This window comes from Haliotis cracherodii, unplaced genomic scaffold (assembly GCF_022045235.1).
Source record: "Haliotis cracherodii isolate W230 unplaced genomic scaffold, xgHalCrac1.p SCAF_12, whole genome shotgun sequence".
NCBI classification, from domain to species: Eukaryota; Metazoa; Mollusca; class Gastropoda; order Lepetellida; family Haliotidae; genus Haliotis; species Haliotis cracherodii.
The window spans coordinates 5,837,631-5,855,699 of NW_027266267.1; the positions used below are offsets into that span (position 1 = coordinate 5,837,631).

An 18,069-nucleotide genomic window follows, 5' to 3' on the forward strand; every position below is an offset into this window, starting at 1 on the left:
TGATGATGATGTGATGATGATGGTGATGATGATGGTAATGATGATAGTGATGATGATTGTAATGATGATGGTGATGATGATGGTAGTGAAGATGTGATGATGATGATGATGGTGATGATGATGGTGATGATGATGGTGATGATGATTGTAATGATGATGGTGATGATGATGGTGATGATGATGGTAATGATGATGGTGATGATGATGGTGATGGTGATGATGATGGTGATGATGATGGTGATGATGATGGTGGTGATGGTGATGATGATGGTGATGATGATGATGATGATGATGATGATGATGATGATGATGGTGATGATGATGATAATGATGATGGTAATGATGATGGTGATGATGATGGTAATGATGATGGTGATGATGATGGTGATGATGATGGTGATGATGATTGTAATGATGATGGTGATGATGATGGTGATGATGATGGTGATGATGATGATGATGAGTATTCCAGTTATATCACGGCGTGTCAGCTTAATATGGGAGGAAAGCCCGAAGTGATGCAGGTCTAAGACGTTCACCACTTCGGTGAAACCCACGAGTACGGGTATGGTGCTGACAAACCTAGAAACATAATCAGGGCGAACCGGGATTCGAACCCACAACCATAGGTTTCTGGCCTGCCAAGGGACGCAACTCTGCACAGCGAATCGCGGCACCTTTGACGACTGGGCCACCCGTGCGCCCTCATTTACAAGAGATGGGAGATTGAATCATAATATATTGTGAACATGCTTCCAGATTAGAATAGCGGGAAGGGCGTAAGTAGTTATAGCATCAGTAGCCTTGTGGTGTACAATAGAGTGTCAGATAAATCAATACAATGGGTCTCAAAACAAACAGTGTTAATTGGGAGAGTCTGAATCTCAACTTCTACGAGTCTCTCTTCAATAAGAATGTGAAAAATGAACGCAGCATCAATAGGAGTGTGTGCGTTAGTATGGGTGAGTGAGTATGGTTTTACGCCGCTTTTAGCAATATTCCAGCAATATCACGGCGGGGGACACCAGAAATGGGCTTCACACATTGTACCCACGTTGGGATTCGAACCCGGGTCTTTGGCGTGGCGAACGAACGCTTTAACCACTAGGCTACCTGACCGCACCGAGTAAGTATGGATCTACGCTGCCTTTGGCAACGTTCCAGCAATATCATGGCGGGCTACACCAGAAATGGGCGTCTCACATTGTACTGTCGAGTCGTCATAGTGGATCATTCCACTCTACACTGCAGGTATGAGGTAGTTACATTGTATGTAATCAGCCGTATCCTATCCTACGGTTTTCAACCACGTGAGCCAAAGTAAGCTAAATGGGGGTCTCGTGACAGTTCTTTATTCAGAGTCATGTGAGTTAGTGTTTTTCACAGTCTCGTGAGGTTGTGTTAAGAACCTCGTGGTTTTTTATTTATTCAACTCCTGCGACTGATTAATAAGGAGTCTCGTGAAAGTTAAAAAGGGACATTTGATTTATCACCCGAACACTCACGACATGAGACAGGCGGCATTACGATGAGGTGAAGTATGGGTTTCATGTACCGTTACACTAGTGAGTGAGTGAGTGAGTGAGTTGGGTTTAACGCCGCTTTTAACAGTATTCCAGTTATATCTCGGCGTGTCAGCTTAATGTGGGAGGAAAGCCCAAAGTGATGTAGGTCTCAGACGTTTACCACTTCCGTGAAACCCACGAGCACGGGTATGGTGCTGACAAATCTTGAAATACAATTCGGCAAACCGGGATACGAACCCACAATCATAGGTTCCTGGCGTGCCAAAGGGATGCAACTCTGCACTGTTTCACTAAAAAGGCCAGCAGAAGGCTCCAAAACTGTGGAATATGTAAATCGAGCAGATGGCAACAAATCGTTACATGCTGCATGACCGTAAACTACGGTTATAACGAACACGCTTATAACGAACTTACGGATATAACGAACTTACTGTTTAGTCCCGACTATTTGCTGTAGTTATGCTGTTTATATGCTTATAAGGAACTACGGTTATAACGAACTAAAAAAAGTAGTCCCTTTGAGTTCGTTATAACCGTAGTTTACTGTATGATGCAAACTTTATGGGAATTGTGTCTCTTTTTGTAATGTGTGTGCTCATTTCTGTTTAAAATGTGTACATATTCCATAGCCTGCTGTGTTTCGGGTAGGCCTGAAACATTGTCTCGAACTCAAATATGAAGCACGTTGCAAGTATTGTTCGCTAACATTTAACGTTGCGAGCACACATGTGACAATAGTCCTTGAATAATCGCCGTGGATTTACACTTGTGGGTGGGTCATAAGATCCGGCATTAATTCGATTGAGACAAGTATTTATTTTTCCAGATTTCTCTTATGTTCTGATTATTCTCCGTACAACATTCACATAGTTTACTCAAGGTAGAAGCTTAATTGAGGATCATTTATTTAAAAAATTACTGTGCGTCAAATGTCGTTGGAATTAAGCTGGTTTGTGCATTCTCAGTACCCGAAGACGTTCTTCCTTTCTAATCTCGTAGTTCTCTTTCCTTGTCACGTGGTTCCCTATCCTAATCACGTGGTTCTCCTTCCTAGTCACTTGGTTCTCTATCCTAGTCACATGGTTCTCCTTCCTAGCCACGTGGTTCTCCTTCCAAGTCACGTGGTTCTCCTTCCTAGTCACGCGGTTCTCTATCCTACTCACGTGGTTCTCCATCCTAATCACGTGGTTCTCCATCCTAACCACGTGGTTCTCCTTCCTACTCGCGTGGTTCTCCTTCCTAGTCACGTGGTTCTCATTCCTAGTCACGTGGTTCTCCTTCCTAGTCGCATGTTTCCCCTATCTATTTAACATTGCTATGTTTTCTTATTTCATGTCACAATGTGACTTGTGTCTCCAAAGTTTTACAGGCAATTAAATGGCAACCAAAAATCCACCATGGGTTACAGTAAAAGGTTTTATGTCTGGGCTGCGTGTAGAGGGGGCAAGGGCCCTGAGCTGATGATGAGCCTAACCAGCCTGACTGTGCCAGGATCACCCAAACTCTTTTTGCTGCATTTTTTATTTGAATCTGTACATAATATTTACTACTACTGCTACTACTACTACTACTACTACTACTACTACAACTACTAGATCCGTTAATATCCGGGGTAGAATAGGTCCTCAGCAACCCATGTTTGCCGTAAAAGACAACAATGCTTGTCGTAAAAGGCGACTAACGGGGTCGGGTGGTCAGGCTCGCTGACTTGGTTGATGCATGTCATCGATTCCAATTGCGTTGATCGATGCTCAACATATCAATCACTGGATTGTCTGGTCCAGACTCGATTATTTACAGACCGCCGTCATATAGCTGGAATATTGCTGAGTGCGGCGTTAAAGAACAAACAAACAAACAAACAAAACTAATAATAATAATAATGCGCTATCCGGTGACGAAAGATCACAGCGCCAACACCATTGTTACCCCGGTCAATGGATCAGTGTGCTCTCGATTATCTTTCTCAGTTCCTAAGGGAGTATACAACCCAACCTGTAAGTCGCTAGAACTTTATCAACCTCAAGCAAATACTACCGGGTACCCATTCACTGCTGGGTGAACAGAAGCACATTTCGAATAAAGTTCACGCCTAAGTAGTTACCACATTTGCTACATGTGCTTCAGTGTGGGCAGGACCGAAGCTTGAAACTCCACCCAACTACCCTCCGTGACAAACATAGGCGTGTGCTTTCTTTTGCCCTGCAACTTTTATTGGGCCATTATAAAGGTGATGCACTGCCAAATAAGGGTACAGACGGACAGAATACGTTCACTTTATCATAATCATTTTATACTAAAAAGTCAACACACGCTTACGTTGTAGTCAAAATTGAACAACAGTATCAGATTAGAGCGGAAATTTGTTTTGAAGACAGTACAGTAAACTACGGTTATAACGAACTCAAAGGGACTACTAATTTTAGTTCGTTATAACCGCAGTTCGTTATACAGCATAACTACAGCAAATACTCGGGACCAAAAACGTAAGTTCGTTATATCCATCAGTTCGTTATAAGCGTGTTCGTTATAACCGTAGTTTACTGTAATTGTTTTGTCCTTTGTATTCACATGCATACTGTTTCTAGGCTTGTCCTAGTCCTCGTGTTGGCACAGGTGGTAGCTACCTACCGGATGTATCAGGATCGAATCCCAAATGGTGACCAGGTTCCGCACCCGTGTAAACCCAACTTCATATGGCGGGGAGTAGGCCACCTCAACCCTTTAGGTGGAGACGATAAGAATCCGTTTGGACAGGATTATGCACGTTATAAACAGGTTTGAAAATGGCTTATTTATATGACGACGCTTTGACACCGTCGTTTTTAACATTTTTCTTGTAATATGACGGCGGACTGCACAAAGAACATGCAGTTTCACCCTGTATACAAAGTGAGTGAGTGAGTTGGGTTTTACGCCGATTTTAACAGTATTCCAGTTATATCGCGGCGTGTCAGCTTAATGTGGGAGGAAAGCCCGAAGTGATACGGGTCTCAGACGTTTACCACTTCGGTGAAACCCACGAGCACGGGTATGGTGCTGACAAACCTAGAAACATAATCAGGGCGAACCGGGATTCGAACCCACAATCATAGATTTCTGGCGTGTCTAAGGGATGCAACTCTGCACAGCGAATCGCGGCGCCTCAGACGACTGGGCCACCCGTGCCCCTCCCAGTATACATAATAGAACAGAAAACCTGGGACATCAAGCGTTTCTCAAGTACTATGTCACAGCTTCTTGAGGAATCGAAACCGGAGTTTGAAGGCAATGAACGAATTCTTTATACGCTAGACCCCTTCCCTGGTTCTATTTGACATACAGTAAACTACGGTTATAACGAACTCGCTTATAACGAACTAACGGATATAACGAACTAACTTTTTAGTCCCGACTATATGCTGTAGTTATGCTGTATATATACTTATAACGAATTACGGTTATAACGAACTAAAATTAGTCGTCCCTTTGAGTTCGTTATAACCGTAGTTTACTGTACATGTATAATTATACTGCAATGCCTGTATTGGTGTATAGTCAGAGGAAATATGATATGATGATATGTATGAAAATATTATGTATGAAAGCATGACATATAACACCCATGAAGATCCGGGGTAGAATAGGTCTTCAGCAACCCATGTTTGCCATAAAACGCGACTATGCTTGTCGTAAGGGGCGACTAACGGGACTTGGTTGATGCATGTCTTCGTATTTCAATTGCGTTGGTCGATGCTCATGATATCAATCAATAGATAGTCTGCTCCAGACTCCATTATCTATAGACCGCCGTTATATAGATGGAATTTTGTTGAGTGCAGCGTTAAACAACAAACAAGCAAATAAACATAAAATATTCAGTAAAGTACGGTTAATACGAACTCAAAGGGACTACAAATGTTAGTTCGTTATAACCGTAATTCGTTATAAGCATATATACAGCATAACTACAGCATATAGTCGGGACTAAAAAGTTAGTTCGTTATATCCGTTAGTTCGTTATAAGCGTGTTCGTTATAACCGTAGTTTACTGTAAGCCCAATGTGCTTACCAGCTGTAGCAAGTGTGTTCAGCGGTGAACGGTCAGCTGCATTCCGCAGTGGTCGACGGAACTGTGCCGCATGGACTCGGACAATGACGGCTTGACCAATGGGCAGGAACTTGGAGATCCGGACTGTGTCTGGACACCGGGCAGTCTTCCGCCCAGAACCTCAGACATCACCCACCCAGGTGAGTGAGTGAGTGAGTATGGTTTTACGCCGCTTTTAGCAATATTCCAGCAATATCACGAAGGGACACCAGAAATGGGCTTCACATATTGTACCCATGTCGGGACTCGAACCCGGGTCTTCGGCGTGACCAGCGAACGCTTTAACCACTTGGCTACCCGACCGCCCCCCACCCAGGTGAGGGCTTCATGCATTCACAGATATCTACCCAGTGAACAGTTTCATTTAGCGTTAAAGGTAAATGAATGATAAATGCCCTTTTTGGACTACAGGGTTTGTTTCATTTAAAAAATAAAATAGCAAAACTTTTAAAAATTGCTGTGGAAGTCATCAAATATGTTTAATAGAGTTTGACCTAGATTTCGCCACATTTGGCCCTATGGCCACACAAAACATATCCCTGAGGCTAAACTGTGTCACGAGGCTGATTTCCGAGGTTAAGTGCTTGAAAATGGAGAAGTCTTTTACGTAACCTGATTTCCTAAGAAGCTGTAAATACAAACAGTACGATCATATGGCGATACATTCATGTACGTTCAAGGGCTTGGCCATTTTTTATGATACTTGAAATAAATCGTGCCTTTTTGCCCATTGTCGCCATTCTTATGTATCTGAACATGTCGAAAGAAGGAAGGGAAGCTGTAACCATTGAGCCATTGATAGGTTTTATACCATTATTGCAATAAATTTCTGCAACTTTAAAATTTTATATTTTAAGTTGGCCAAAATGGACCGTACCCTGTTTTCTTATTTTCTATAGATATTGGGATCTCTCTATATGTTCAATGTTTCTATAGATATTGGAATTTCTCTATATGTTCAATGTTTCTATAGATATTGGAATTTCTCTATATGTTCAATGTTTCTATAGATATTGGAATTTCTCTATATGTTCAATGTTTCTATAGATATTGGGATTTCTCTATATGTTCAATGTTTCTATAGATATTGGAATTTCTCTATATGTTCAATGTTTCTATAGATATTGGAATTTCTCTATATGTTCAATGTTTCTATAGATATTGGAATTTCTCTATATGTTCAATGTTTCTATAGATATTGGAATTTCTCTATATGTTCAATGTTTCTATAGATATTGGAATTTCTCGTTATGGTCAATGTTTCACATATTCTCTGACAATGATTTAACTCTCAGCTGTGTCCAATAAGAAACTGTCCGAATTTAAATAAAATCTGTTTCCATGAGAACTGTGTGTGCCTGATCATCTTTGCCTCTAACGGGTGTACTTTCGTTTTCCTTTGTTTGTCCTTGCAGGGGTGTGCACCCCCTGGGGCAGTGAGAAATGTCGGGAGGCCAACCAGGACCTCAGCTGCGACACAGGGGAGTTTGTGTGTGATAGCATACACGATGAAGGTATGTTGGTATATACAGTGACGGTATGTTGGTATATACAGTGACGGTATGTTAGTATATACGGTGACGGTATGTTGGTATATACAGTGACGGTATGTTGGTATATACAGTGACGGTATGTTGGTATATACAGTGACGGTATGTTAGTATATACGGTGACGGTATGTTGGTATATACAGTGACGGTATGTTGGTATATACAGTGACGGTATGTTAGTATATACGGTGACGGTATGTTGGTATATACAGTGACGGTATGTTGGTATACACGCTTAAGGTATATTGGTATATACGGTGACGGTATGTTGGTATATACAGTGACCTTATGTTGGTATATACGGTGACGGTATGTTGGTATATACAGTGACGGTATGTTGTATATACAGTGACGGTATATTGTATATACAGTGACGGTATGTTGTATATACAGTAACGGTATATTGTATATACCGTGATGGTATGTTGGTATATACGTTGACGGTATGTTGTATATACAGTGACGGTATGTTGGTATATACAGTGATGGTATGCTGTATATACAGTGACGGTATATTGTATATATATTGTATATACAGTGATGGTATGTTGGAATATACGTTGACGGTATGTTGTATATACAGTGACGGTATGTTGTATATACAGTGATGGTATGTTTATATATAAAGTGACAGTATGTTGTATATACAGTGACGGTATGTTGTATATACAGTGACAGTATGTTGTATATACAGTGACGGTATGTTGTATATACAGTGACGGTATGTTGTATATACAGTGACGGTATGTTGTGTATACAGTGACAATATGTTGGTATACAAGGTGATGGTATGTTGGTGTATACTGTGAAGACAATGAAGGCATGAGACATACATTGTGACATATGGTGAAGATATGCACACTCTATACATGAATGGAGGTAAGACAACGTTGTAACAAATACGTAACACCACAGTGTGTTGTAGCTATACACTGTGAACGTTCCTTTTGCTATTTTATAGACGTGGTGAACATTACGCTGAGGTTTCCCCCAACTGTCGTCCCCGCCCAGCAAACTACCTACATGTGTTTCACCTTTGAGTTGGACATGCTGGAACCTGGGGTGAGCTATCACCTGATTGCTACGCAGCCGTACATCGACAACGCCAATGTCATGCATCATTCGTCGCTCTCCGGATGTGATGCCAACAGTAGGTGTATATCCTAGTAATATCAGTGATGTGCACAGCATCATACCCCACTCTCCGGATGTGATGCCAACAGTAGGTGTATATCCTAGTAATATCAGTGATGTGCACAGCATCATTTGTCGCTTTCCCGATGTAATGTCAACAGTAGGTGTATATCGTAGTAATATCAGTGATGTGCACAGCCCACAGATCACAAATCAGGTGAACTTCGGTCGCGGAGAGTCCTTGGATGGGTGACCGCGTTTCGGCAGTCTGGCTCCTGAGAGTTTCTAAGGTTTCGGTCTTGCCCCACACTGAAGCACGCGTAACACATAAAGTGTCTTCTTGGGCAAGAGGGGGTGGTCGGGTAGCCTAGTGGTTAAAGCGTTCGCTCGTCACGCCGAAGACCCGGGTTCAATTCCCGACATGGGTACAATGTGTGAAGCCCATTTCTGGTATCCCCCGCCGTGATATTGCTGGAATATTGCTAAAAGCGGCGTAAAACCATATTCACTCACTCTTGAGCAAGAGACTTTGTTCGAAAAAAAACCCTGTTTACCCAGCAGTGAATGGGTACCCAGTAGAATGAGATGGCAGCTTGGGTTTTATACTCCCCTGGGAGCTGAGAATGATTCTTGAGTGTACAATGATCCATAATCATGACCGGGGTAATAAAAGTGCTTTGAACACTGCGTGGGGTGGCAATGTCCGCTCAGTTAATCCGTTTTTTTAATCCGTTAATCGGTTTTGCGTTATCCCACGCTGACGGAAGATGCTGTGCTGCTGGGGTGCGCACAAAGGCAAGTGCAACGCATTTCCGTCACGTGCTAATTTAGATTTCCTTGCAATGTTAGTATGGCCCGATCCATTGGCGTGGAAGAGATGTCAGTTGTGGTCTCTGACAGTCTTACATTCATCTATTCACAACTGTTTGTGATGTATCTGAAACAAATCGATATATCGGTAATCACTTGCAGTCGTATATTGACCAATAGAAAGCATCCTTACATATAGGTTTCCTTTCAGCCGTATGTTAACCAATAGAAAGCCTTTTTTTCTAGGTTACCTCTTTCAGTCATATATTAACCAATAGAAAGCCTTCTTACATGTAAAGTGTTCAAACGTTTATGTTGCTACGTACCAGGCTGAATGATTAAAGATCTGCAGTCGTTATGTTTAAACTTCACACCCTATCTAAATGCTACCAACGCTCGTTTAACACCAATATGAGCGATTTTGTTTATATGTTATATTATAGCACTCGTCGAGTATAAGGAATGAGTTACAGCACTGCCGGGGGACACGGGTGGCCCAGTCGTCTAGGGCGCCGCGATTCGCTGTGCAGAGTTGCGTCGCTTGGGCACGCCAGAAACCTATGATTGTGGGTTCGAATCCCGGTTCGCCTCGATTATGTTTCTAGGTTTGTCAGCACCATACCCGTGCTCGTGGGTTTCACCGAAGTGGTAAACGTCTGAGACCTGCATAACTTGTGGCTTTCCTCCCACATTAAGCTGACACGCCGTGATATAACTGGAATACTGTTAAAAGCGGCGTTAAAACCAAACTCACTGATTTACAGCACTACCTGTACGCTATTCTTAATATTGCCAGGCAGAACCCTGGAAACGCCGGAACCGTGCAACATGGGCGCCTGCGAGTTGATGTTCGCAGTGTGGACACTCGGCATGCCCGGTGAATGTCTCCACAGGGATGCTGGCTTCAAGATTGGACATAATGGAATCACCCGTGTGAACATGCAGGTGATCTTAAAATTTTATTTGTCACGATACTTATGTATGTTGCACAATGCATCGCATTTGCAAAAAGCTGCATGTATTATATATGTGGTTGTGCGAAAAGTTTCCATTGTAATAATTATGACAAGTGTAACAATTTGATATATATGTAAATATATATCTTATTTGATATGTCATTGTATTAAACCACGACCTATAACTCCACCCATTCCAGCATCACTGGACCAACCCGGAACTGCAGACCAACTATATAGATTCTTCCGGGATGATTCTGTATCTGACCAAAAATCTGCGGAAATATAATATGGCCTACCTCACAGTAGGGGAGCTGCACCTTGTTATTCCTCCTGGCCAGAACCGCGTGGTGGAAACAGGCACATGCAGTAGTGAAAGCACAAATAAAATTTTAAAAGGCCCCGTGACACTAATGACTGGATTGAACCACATGCACTACTTAGGTAAGTCTGAACCGAAGGAAAAAAACCACATGCGTCATGCTAATAAAACTATATGAACCTTCTTGGCAAGCTAAATAAACCATATGCATCTTCTTGGCAAACTAATTAATCCATATACACCTTTTTGGTAAGCTAATGAATCTATATACACCTTCTTGGTTAGCTAATGCATACATATCCACTTTTTTGGTAAGTTTATAAAACCATATACACCTTCTTGGCAAACTGATAAATCCATATGCACCTTTTTAGTAAGCCTATAAAACCATATGCACCTTCTTGGCAGACTAATAAATCCATCTGCACCTTTTTGGTAAGCTTATAAAACCATATGCACCTTCTTGGCAGGCTAACAAAACCATATGCACCTTCTTGGTAAGATAACAAAATCATAAGCACCTTTTTGGTAAGCTTGTGAAACCATATGCACCGACTTGGCAAGATAATAAAACCATATGCACCGTCTCGGAAAAATAATAAAACTGTATGCACCTTTTTGGCGAGCTATTAAAATCATATGCACCTTCTTGGTAAGCTTATAAATCCATAAGTACCTGTTTGGTAAGCTTATAAAAACCTATGCACCTTCTTGGTAAGCTGATACATCCATACGTACTGCGTTGACAAGTTTGAAGAACCATATGCAACACCTTTGCAAGCTAATAAAACCATTTGAAACACCTTGGTAAGCTAATAAAACCATATGCAACACTTTGGTAAGCTAATAAACCATACGCACTACCTTGGCATATGCAATTATTCGGTATGGGCTATTTCTGTCCCCCGCTGAATGCCTCGTTGTGTGTACTTTATATATTGATACACAGGTTATCAACAGAATGTGGAACTCTTCAGAAATGGAATGAAAGTGCGCGACCTGACAACTGACGATGTTTACAGCTACGACAACCCGGTTATTCACCAGTGAGTCAATAATCCTTTCAATAATATGCAGATTCTCTACCAACCTTTATGCTCATATCCCTTCTATTACCATTACAGTATTTTCGTTCTACGTTCATTACATACATGTTACTAGATATGCTCATATTAAATATATACGTCAAATACATGTTAATAGATGAACCCATATTAAATATATACGTCTATTACATATTTGTTAATAGATATGCTCATATTAAATATATTGGTCAATTACATACATGTTAATAGATATGCTCATATTAAATATATACGTCTATTACATATTTGTTAATAGATATGCTCATGTTAAATATATACGTCTATTACATACATATTAATATATGTGCTCATATTAAATATATACGTCAATTACATACATGTTAATAGATATGCTTATATTAAATATATACGTCCATTACATATTTGTTAATAGATATGCTCATATTAACTATATACGTCAATTACATACATGTTAAAAGATATGCTCATATTAAATATATACGTCAATTACATACATGTTAATATATATTCTCAGATTAAACATATACGTCTATTACATGTTAATAGATGTGCTCATATAAAATACATACGTCTATTACATACATGTTAATAGATATCAAAAGACACGAGGGTGAGATTTTATTTATCATCCAACATCATTCTTCCAACTTTTTCAATTTGTAGAAAGTAATAAGCAGTGTCTTAAGTGTAAAAAGTATTGCTAACAGCTTCAGTAGCAGAACCATTAGTGTGGTCATCTGATTGTGACGTCATGGTAACCAATGACGTCACAATGGTCTGCAAAGCATTGTGATGCAGTTTCATTTCAGCGATATCTACAGTGCAGACATCGCTTGATATCTCCTGTGGGAGCCAGTTTTGGATGAAAAATATTTCTTACCCCAGTTTTCATAACCAATTTATGTTCACACAAACCTACCGTGCTACAGATGGCTTTACGCCAGCTGTTGCATGAAGTAATGATTATTAAATAGACATAATCATCTTCATCAACAGTTGTTTTTTCACTTTTAAATTACCGACTCGGTATGCTCTCTTTTGCCCCCCAGTATGCTATATAAACAGCATATTTTATGTATCGTGTGAAATATCATGTTCCCCTTATCGAGTGAAGGGAGAAAGGAAATATTTTTTACGAGATGAGATCAACATGAATTTCCACGAAATACACGGAATATACCATTTACTTTATACTTTTTGTGCAGTTGTCTTCAGGGAAATTATTTTTTTCACTGCAAATTTATCACCTTGAAACGTAAATTCTCCCTACCTAACACGCAGGGACGTTTCACCATCCCTTATAATTGCAACTTAAAAAGTTGTTCCTTGTTTGCAAAATCTTAAAAAAATAACAAAATAACAAAAGCAATTCAAAATATTTGTAGTCACTAAAACGCTTTAGCATATATTTGGATATGATTATATACAAAATAAAACATTTTCTTGAACGTTTCGAGACCGCTATTGGAAGCGAAGGTATACACGCTTGCCAACTAACAATCTTAGCGCTTTGCGAAACGAACAGTCTCTATTGACGAGTTAAATGAGAGATTTACAGGTTATAAAGAAACATTTTCAAGAGAATAACAAATGGCAAGGAGCGATATTAACTCCGCAAATGACCTTCTGTAATCATTTTCCGTGTCAATGTGGAACTAACGTAAAGAGTAAGTCAACAGTTTATGTACGGGCCAGACATATACGATAAAGGGAGACAATTTGCGGGGAGGTAATTCATGTGTGACACACGTTCCGTCAAAGTTTCATGTACGCTGCAGTGAAATATCAAGTGTTATGTTAATTGCAGTGAAATATCAAGTGTTATGTTCACTGCAGTGAAATATCAAGTATTATGTTCACTGCAGTGAAGTAACAAGTGTTATGTTCACTGCAGTGAAATATCAAGTATTATGTTCACTGCAGTGAAGTAACAAGTGTTATGTTCACTGCAGTGAAATATTACGTGTTATGTTCGCTGCAGTGAAATATCAAGTGTTATGTTCACTGCAGTGAAATATCAAGTGTTATGTTCACTTCAGGGAAATATTAAGTGATATGTTCACTGCAGTAAAAGCATCACTTTTCTCAACTTCACGATGACGTTTATGCTAAATGCTGTAATTTCTAAATAATGCCAACAGTTTAATATTTTTAGTTGGTATGCCATTTGCACATATCCTGTTATTACACTTGCTGTGAGGGCGTTATTCCCCATCCTGCAATTAAACATGCCACTATTACATGTCGTTTAAGTACACTGCTATCACATATAGTTGTAACTGTTTGTATTATTTTATTATTATGTTGCTGATACGATAGCTACAAGTACATATTCTCCTAGGTAAACACACTGCTACAACACGGTATCCAAATCCCAGTGCTACAGCTGGGTATGCTGCAACTTTTCTGTATGCTGCATGTTGTTATTGCATATGTTACTGTTACATATGCCACTGTTACATATGTTGTTATTACATATGTTACTGTTACACAAGCCACTGTTACATATGTTGTTATTGCATATGTTTCTGTTACACATGTCACTGTTACATATGTTGTTATTGCATATGTTTCTGTTACACATGTCACTGTTACATATGTTGTTATTGCATATGTTTCTGTTACACATGCCACTGTTACACATGTTGTTATTGCATATAATACTGATTAATATCATACTGATCATATGCTACTGCTAAATATGTTGTTATTACACATGCTACTGTTACAAATGTTGTTATTGCATATGTTACTGTTACACATGCCACTGTTACATATGTTGTTATTGCATATGTTTCTGTTACACATGCCACTGTTACACATGTTGTTATTGCATATAATACTGATTAATATCATACTGATCATATGCTACCGCTACATATGTTGTTATTACACATGCTACTGTTACACATATTGTTGTTATATATGCTACTGCTACATATGCCACTGTAACATATGCTTCCGCTACATATGGTACTGTTACATATATTGTTATTACACATGCTATAGCTACATATAATTCTGTTACATATGCTTCTGTTACATATATTGTTATTACACATGCCTCAGCTACATATGTTACTGTTACATATGCTACTGTTACATATACTGCTGTTACTTATGTTACTGTTACATATTTTGTTATTAGATATGCTACTGCTGCATATTTTGTTTCTACATATGCTACCGCTACATGTTTTGTTATTACATATGCTATTGTGACATATTTTGTTACTACATATGCTACTGCTACATATTTTGTTTTTACATATGCTACTGTTACATATGTTACTGTTACATATACTGCTGTTACATATGTTACTGTTACATATTTTGTTATTAGATATGCTACTGCTGCATACTTTTTTACTACATATGCTACCGCTACAAATTTTGTTACTACATATGCTACCGCTACATAGTTTGTTATTGCATATAATACTGATTAATATCATACTGAACATATGCTACCGCTACGTATGTTGTTATTACACATGCTACTGTTACACATATTGTTATTATATATGCTACTGCTACATGTGACACTGTAACATATGCTACCGCTACATATGGTACTGTTATATATGTTGTTATTACATATAATACAGATATATATCATGCTGAACATATGCTACCGCTACATATGTTGTTACTATGCATGCTACAGATCCATTTGACACTGTTACACATGCTGCAGCAACATATGTTACTGTTACATATACTTCAGCTACATATGATACTGAACATACATGTATGATATTGTTTCATATGTCGTTATTACACATGCCACTTTTACATATGATACTGTTTCATATGCTACTGTTGCATAGGTTGTTATTACACATGCCACTGCTACATATTATACTTAACATATGCTACTGTTACATATGCTGTTATTACATATGCCACTGTTACATATTCTACTATTACTGAAGCTACTGTTACATATGCTGTTATTACATATGCCACTGTTACGTATTCTACTATTACTGAAGCTACTGTTACATATGCTGTTACTAGCTATGCTACCGTTACACATGCTGCTGTTACACATGCTGCTGTTACACATGCTGCTGTTACACATGCAGGTACGACCCCCTGGTGGAGCTGCGACCCGGAGACAGTCTGAAGACCACGTGTGTGTACAGATCCACCTCCAAGAAGATCACCACGGAGTTTGGGGAGGGCACATACGACGAGATGTGTTTCGCTGTCTTTACCTTCTATCCCGCTGAGAACCTGGCTTCCGACTGCCTTTCCTGGGATGAGGTCGAGCTCGGTCTGATGGACGGAGGGGTTATTCATGGTTGTGATTACACAATGATGGGCAACAAGTCACACCCCGATCGTCAGAGACTGATAACAAAGGTACCTGGTCACAATATTAATTCTTGGTTACCTAGGGGTGTAGGAACTGAAGTGTACAACATGGGGTTTAACACCGCGTCCAAGATTATTGCACTTTTACAGTGTGTGGCTGCTTGTAATAGTTCGTACTAATACCGATTGTTTGGGGTTAGCCTACAGAGACGCCATGCCGCAGTTGAACATGTGTACCCTATACAGACACAGTATGGTGACTCCGAGCCGACCAATCCTTGTTTTAGCCCCATAATCCCGAATGCCAGGCAGGGTAGCAACAAGTACCATTTTTTAACGTTTTTTTTGTATAACGGAGACGGTCTTTGGGGATCCTTTACAAGCGCAAACTTCATTTTTGGTTTGAAGATAGACACCATGCTGTTGTTGCTATGGGCTGAAGATGGATGTCTCTGAAATGTCGTATGCAGTAAGAACGTATTTCGGCATGCTTATGAGACATAATATTATCAAAGTCAAACGTAACTAACATCGTGTTCTGTGTATTTAATGAAGTGAGTTCATGAGACTCGATTAAAACCGCGCTGAACACTGTTTTAGATCCATCGTCCGAGGTAAGTGACAAAGTGACAAAATGACAAAGGGACAAAGTGTCAAAGTGACAAAGTGACAAAGTGACAAAATGACAAAATGACAAAGTGACAAAGTGACAAATTGTCTAAGTGACAAAGTGTCAAAGTGACAAAACGACAAAGTGTCAAAGTGATAATATGACAAAATGACAAAGTGACAAAGTGAGAGTGTCAAAGTGACAAAATGACAAAGTGACAAAGTGTCAAAGTGTCAAAGTGTCAAAGTGTCAAAGTGACAAAGTGACAATATGACAAAATGACAACGTGACAATATGACAAAGTGACAAAATGACAAAGTGACAAAGTGTCAAAGTGACAAAGTGACAAAGTGATAACGTAACAATATAACAAAGTGACAAAGTGACAAAGTGTCAAAGTTTCAAGGTGACAAAGTGACAAAGTGACAATATGACAAAGTGACAAAATGACAAAATGACAAAGTGACAAAGTGACAAAATGACAAAGTGACAAAATGACAAAGTGTCAAAGTGACAAAGTGACAAAGCGACAAAGTGTCCAAGTGACAAAGTGACAAAGTGACAATATGACAAAATGACAACGTGACAATATGAAAAAGTGACAAAATGACAAAGTGACAAAGTGATAACGTGACAAAATGACAATGTAACAAAGAGGGATAATTCATATCAATGAGAGGTTCGCTACTTAATAAGAAAGAGTGCGTTGTGTCTAACGTCACTTTGAACCATGATTCAGTTATATCGTAGTATGTCATTTTAATATGGGGAGGGAGGATCTCGAATTTGTGGACGTCTAAGATAAACTTGGACTTAGTCAAGTCTAGCTGTACCCCTCTTACCTTAACGAAACAAGTATTATTTGTGTTGTTTACACATGTTGTAGAGGAATATCTGGTTATTGCAACCCCCTAGAATTCACGAACATACATGTAAACTCACACACTCACCAACAAATCCTTTCAACACTAATCGAATCTAGCCCTCACCCATACCTCCATCTTCCCCTAATCCACACACGCTGTGTTCCAGGTGCTGGACCACTGCAGTCCGTATGGAGGATGTCGCACTGAGTGTCCCGCTGCTCTGGCCGAGGTTCGGGAACATCCATGTTTCAGTGGCAAGCTTCCAGATTACACGGTGTCCACTATGAGCAAGAGCCCGTCTCTGGAGGACGCCAAGTTTCTGGCAGCATTGCAGTCTTGTGACTGTTCAGTCAGTGAACTGTCGGTGTATCCAAGTAATGGGGGCCACTCAAGTTCAGCAGCCAGTGGCATCATGACTCTCGTCTTTGCCCTTTTGTTTTATTGAAAACTTCTTAAAAGTACTTTCGACAGTAAACTGTTTTCAAGCGCATTGTTTTCAGCAATGTTTGTTTTAGCTTTACTCGCATATTTTGAAGATGATTGTATTCAATGGTTTAGTCATGCGCGACTGACCGCCTCTGTGGTCTAATGGATAGACAGTCTGCCCAGAAAAGCGGAAGTTCGGTGGTTCAATCCCTGGCCGCGTCGTACAATAAAACGCCAAAAAATGGTACTTGTTGTTACCCTGCCTGGTGCTAGGCATAAAGGGGCTAAAACAAGGACTGGTCGGCTCGGAGTCAGTATTCCGTGTCTCACCAGTATTGTTTGGAGTGTTATGGATAACAGGACAAAGTAGACACAATCTACGGATAACAACT

At 39.8% G+C, this 18,069-nt stretch overlaps 1 protein-coding gene across 1 annotated transcript; it reads left to right on the forward strand.

Moving 5' to 3' along the window:
* Window positions 1-1,501: 1,501 nt before the first annotated feature.
* On the forward strand, window positions 1,502-17,696 carry LOC139456941 (dopamine beta-hydroxylase-like). The gene is made up of 10 exons (XM_071238408.1): window positions 1,502-1,533; window positions 4,115-4,304; window positions 5,627-5,756; window positions 7,032-7,130; window positions 8,128-8,316; window positions 9,907-10,055; window positions 10,267-10,510; window positions 11,338-11,434; window positions 15,544-15,823; window positions 17,418-17,696. The coding sequence occupies exons 1-10, from the start codon at window positions 1,529-1,531 to the stop codon at window positions 17,694-17,696; spliced, it is 1,662 nt and encodes a 553-aa protein (XP_071094509.1). The 5' UTR covers window positions 1,502-1,528.
* Window positions 17,697-18,069: the final 373 nt, after the last annotated feature.

Bases quoted from the DNA above. Each gene is read 5' to 3' on its own strand.
- LOC139456941 (XM_071238408.1), top strand. The intron at 7,131-8,127 runs GTATGTTGGTAT...GCTATTTTATAG, and splicing joins TGATAGCATACACGATGAAG to ACGTGGTGAACATTACGCTG. The intron at 10,056-10,266 runs GTGATCTTAAAA...CACCCATTCCAG, and splicing joins TCACCCGTGTGAACATGCAG to CATCACTGGACCAACCCGGA.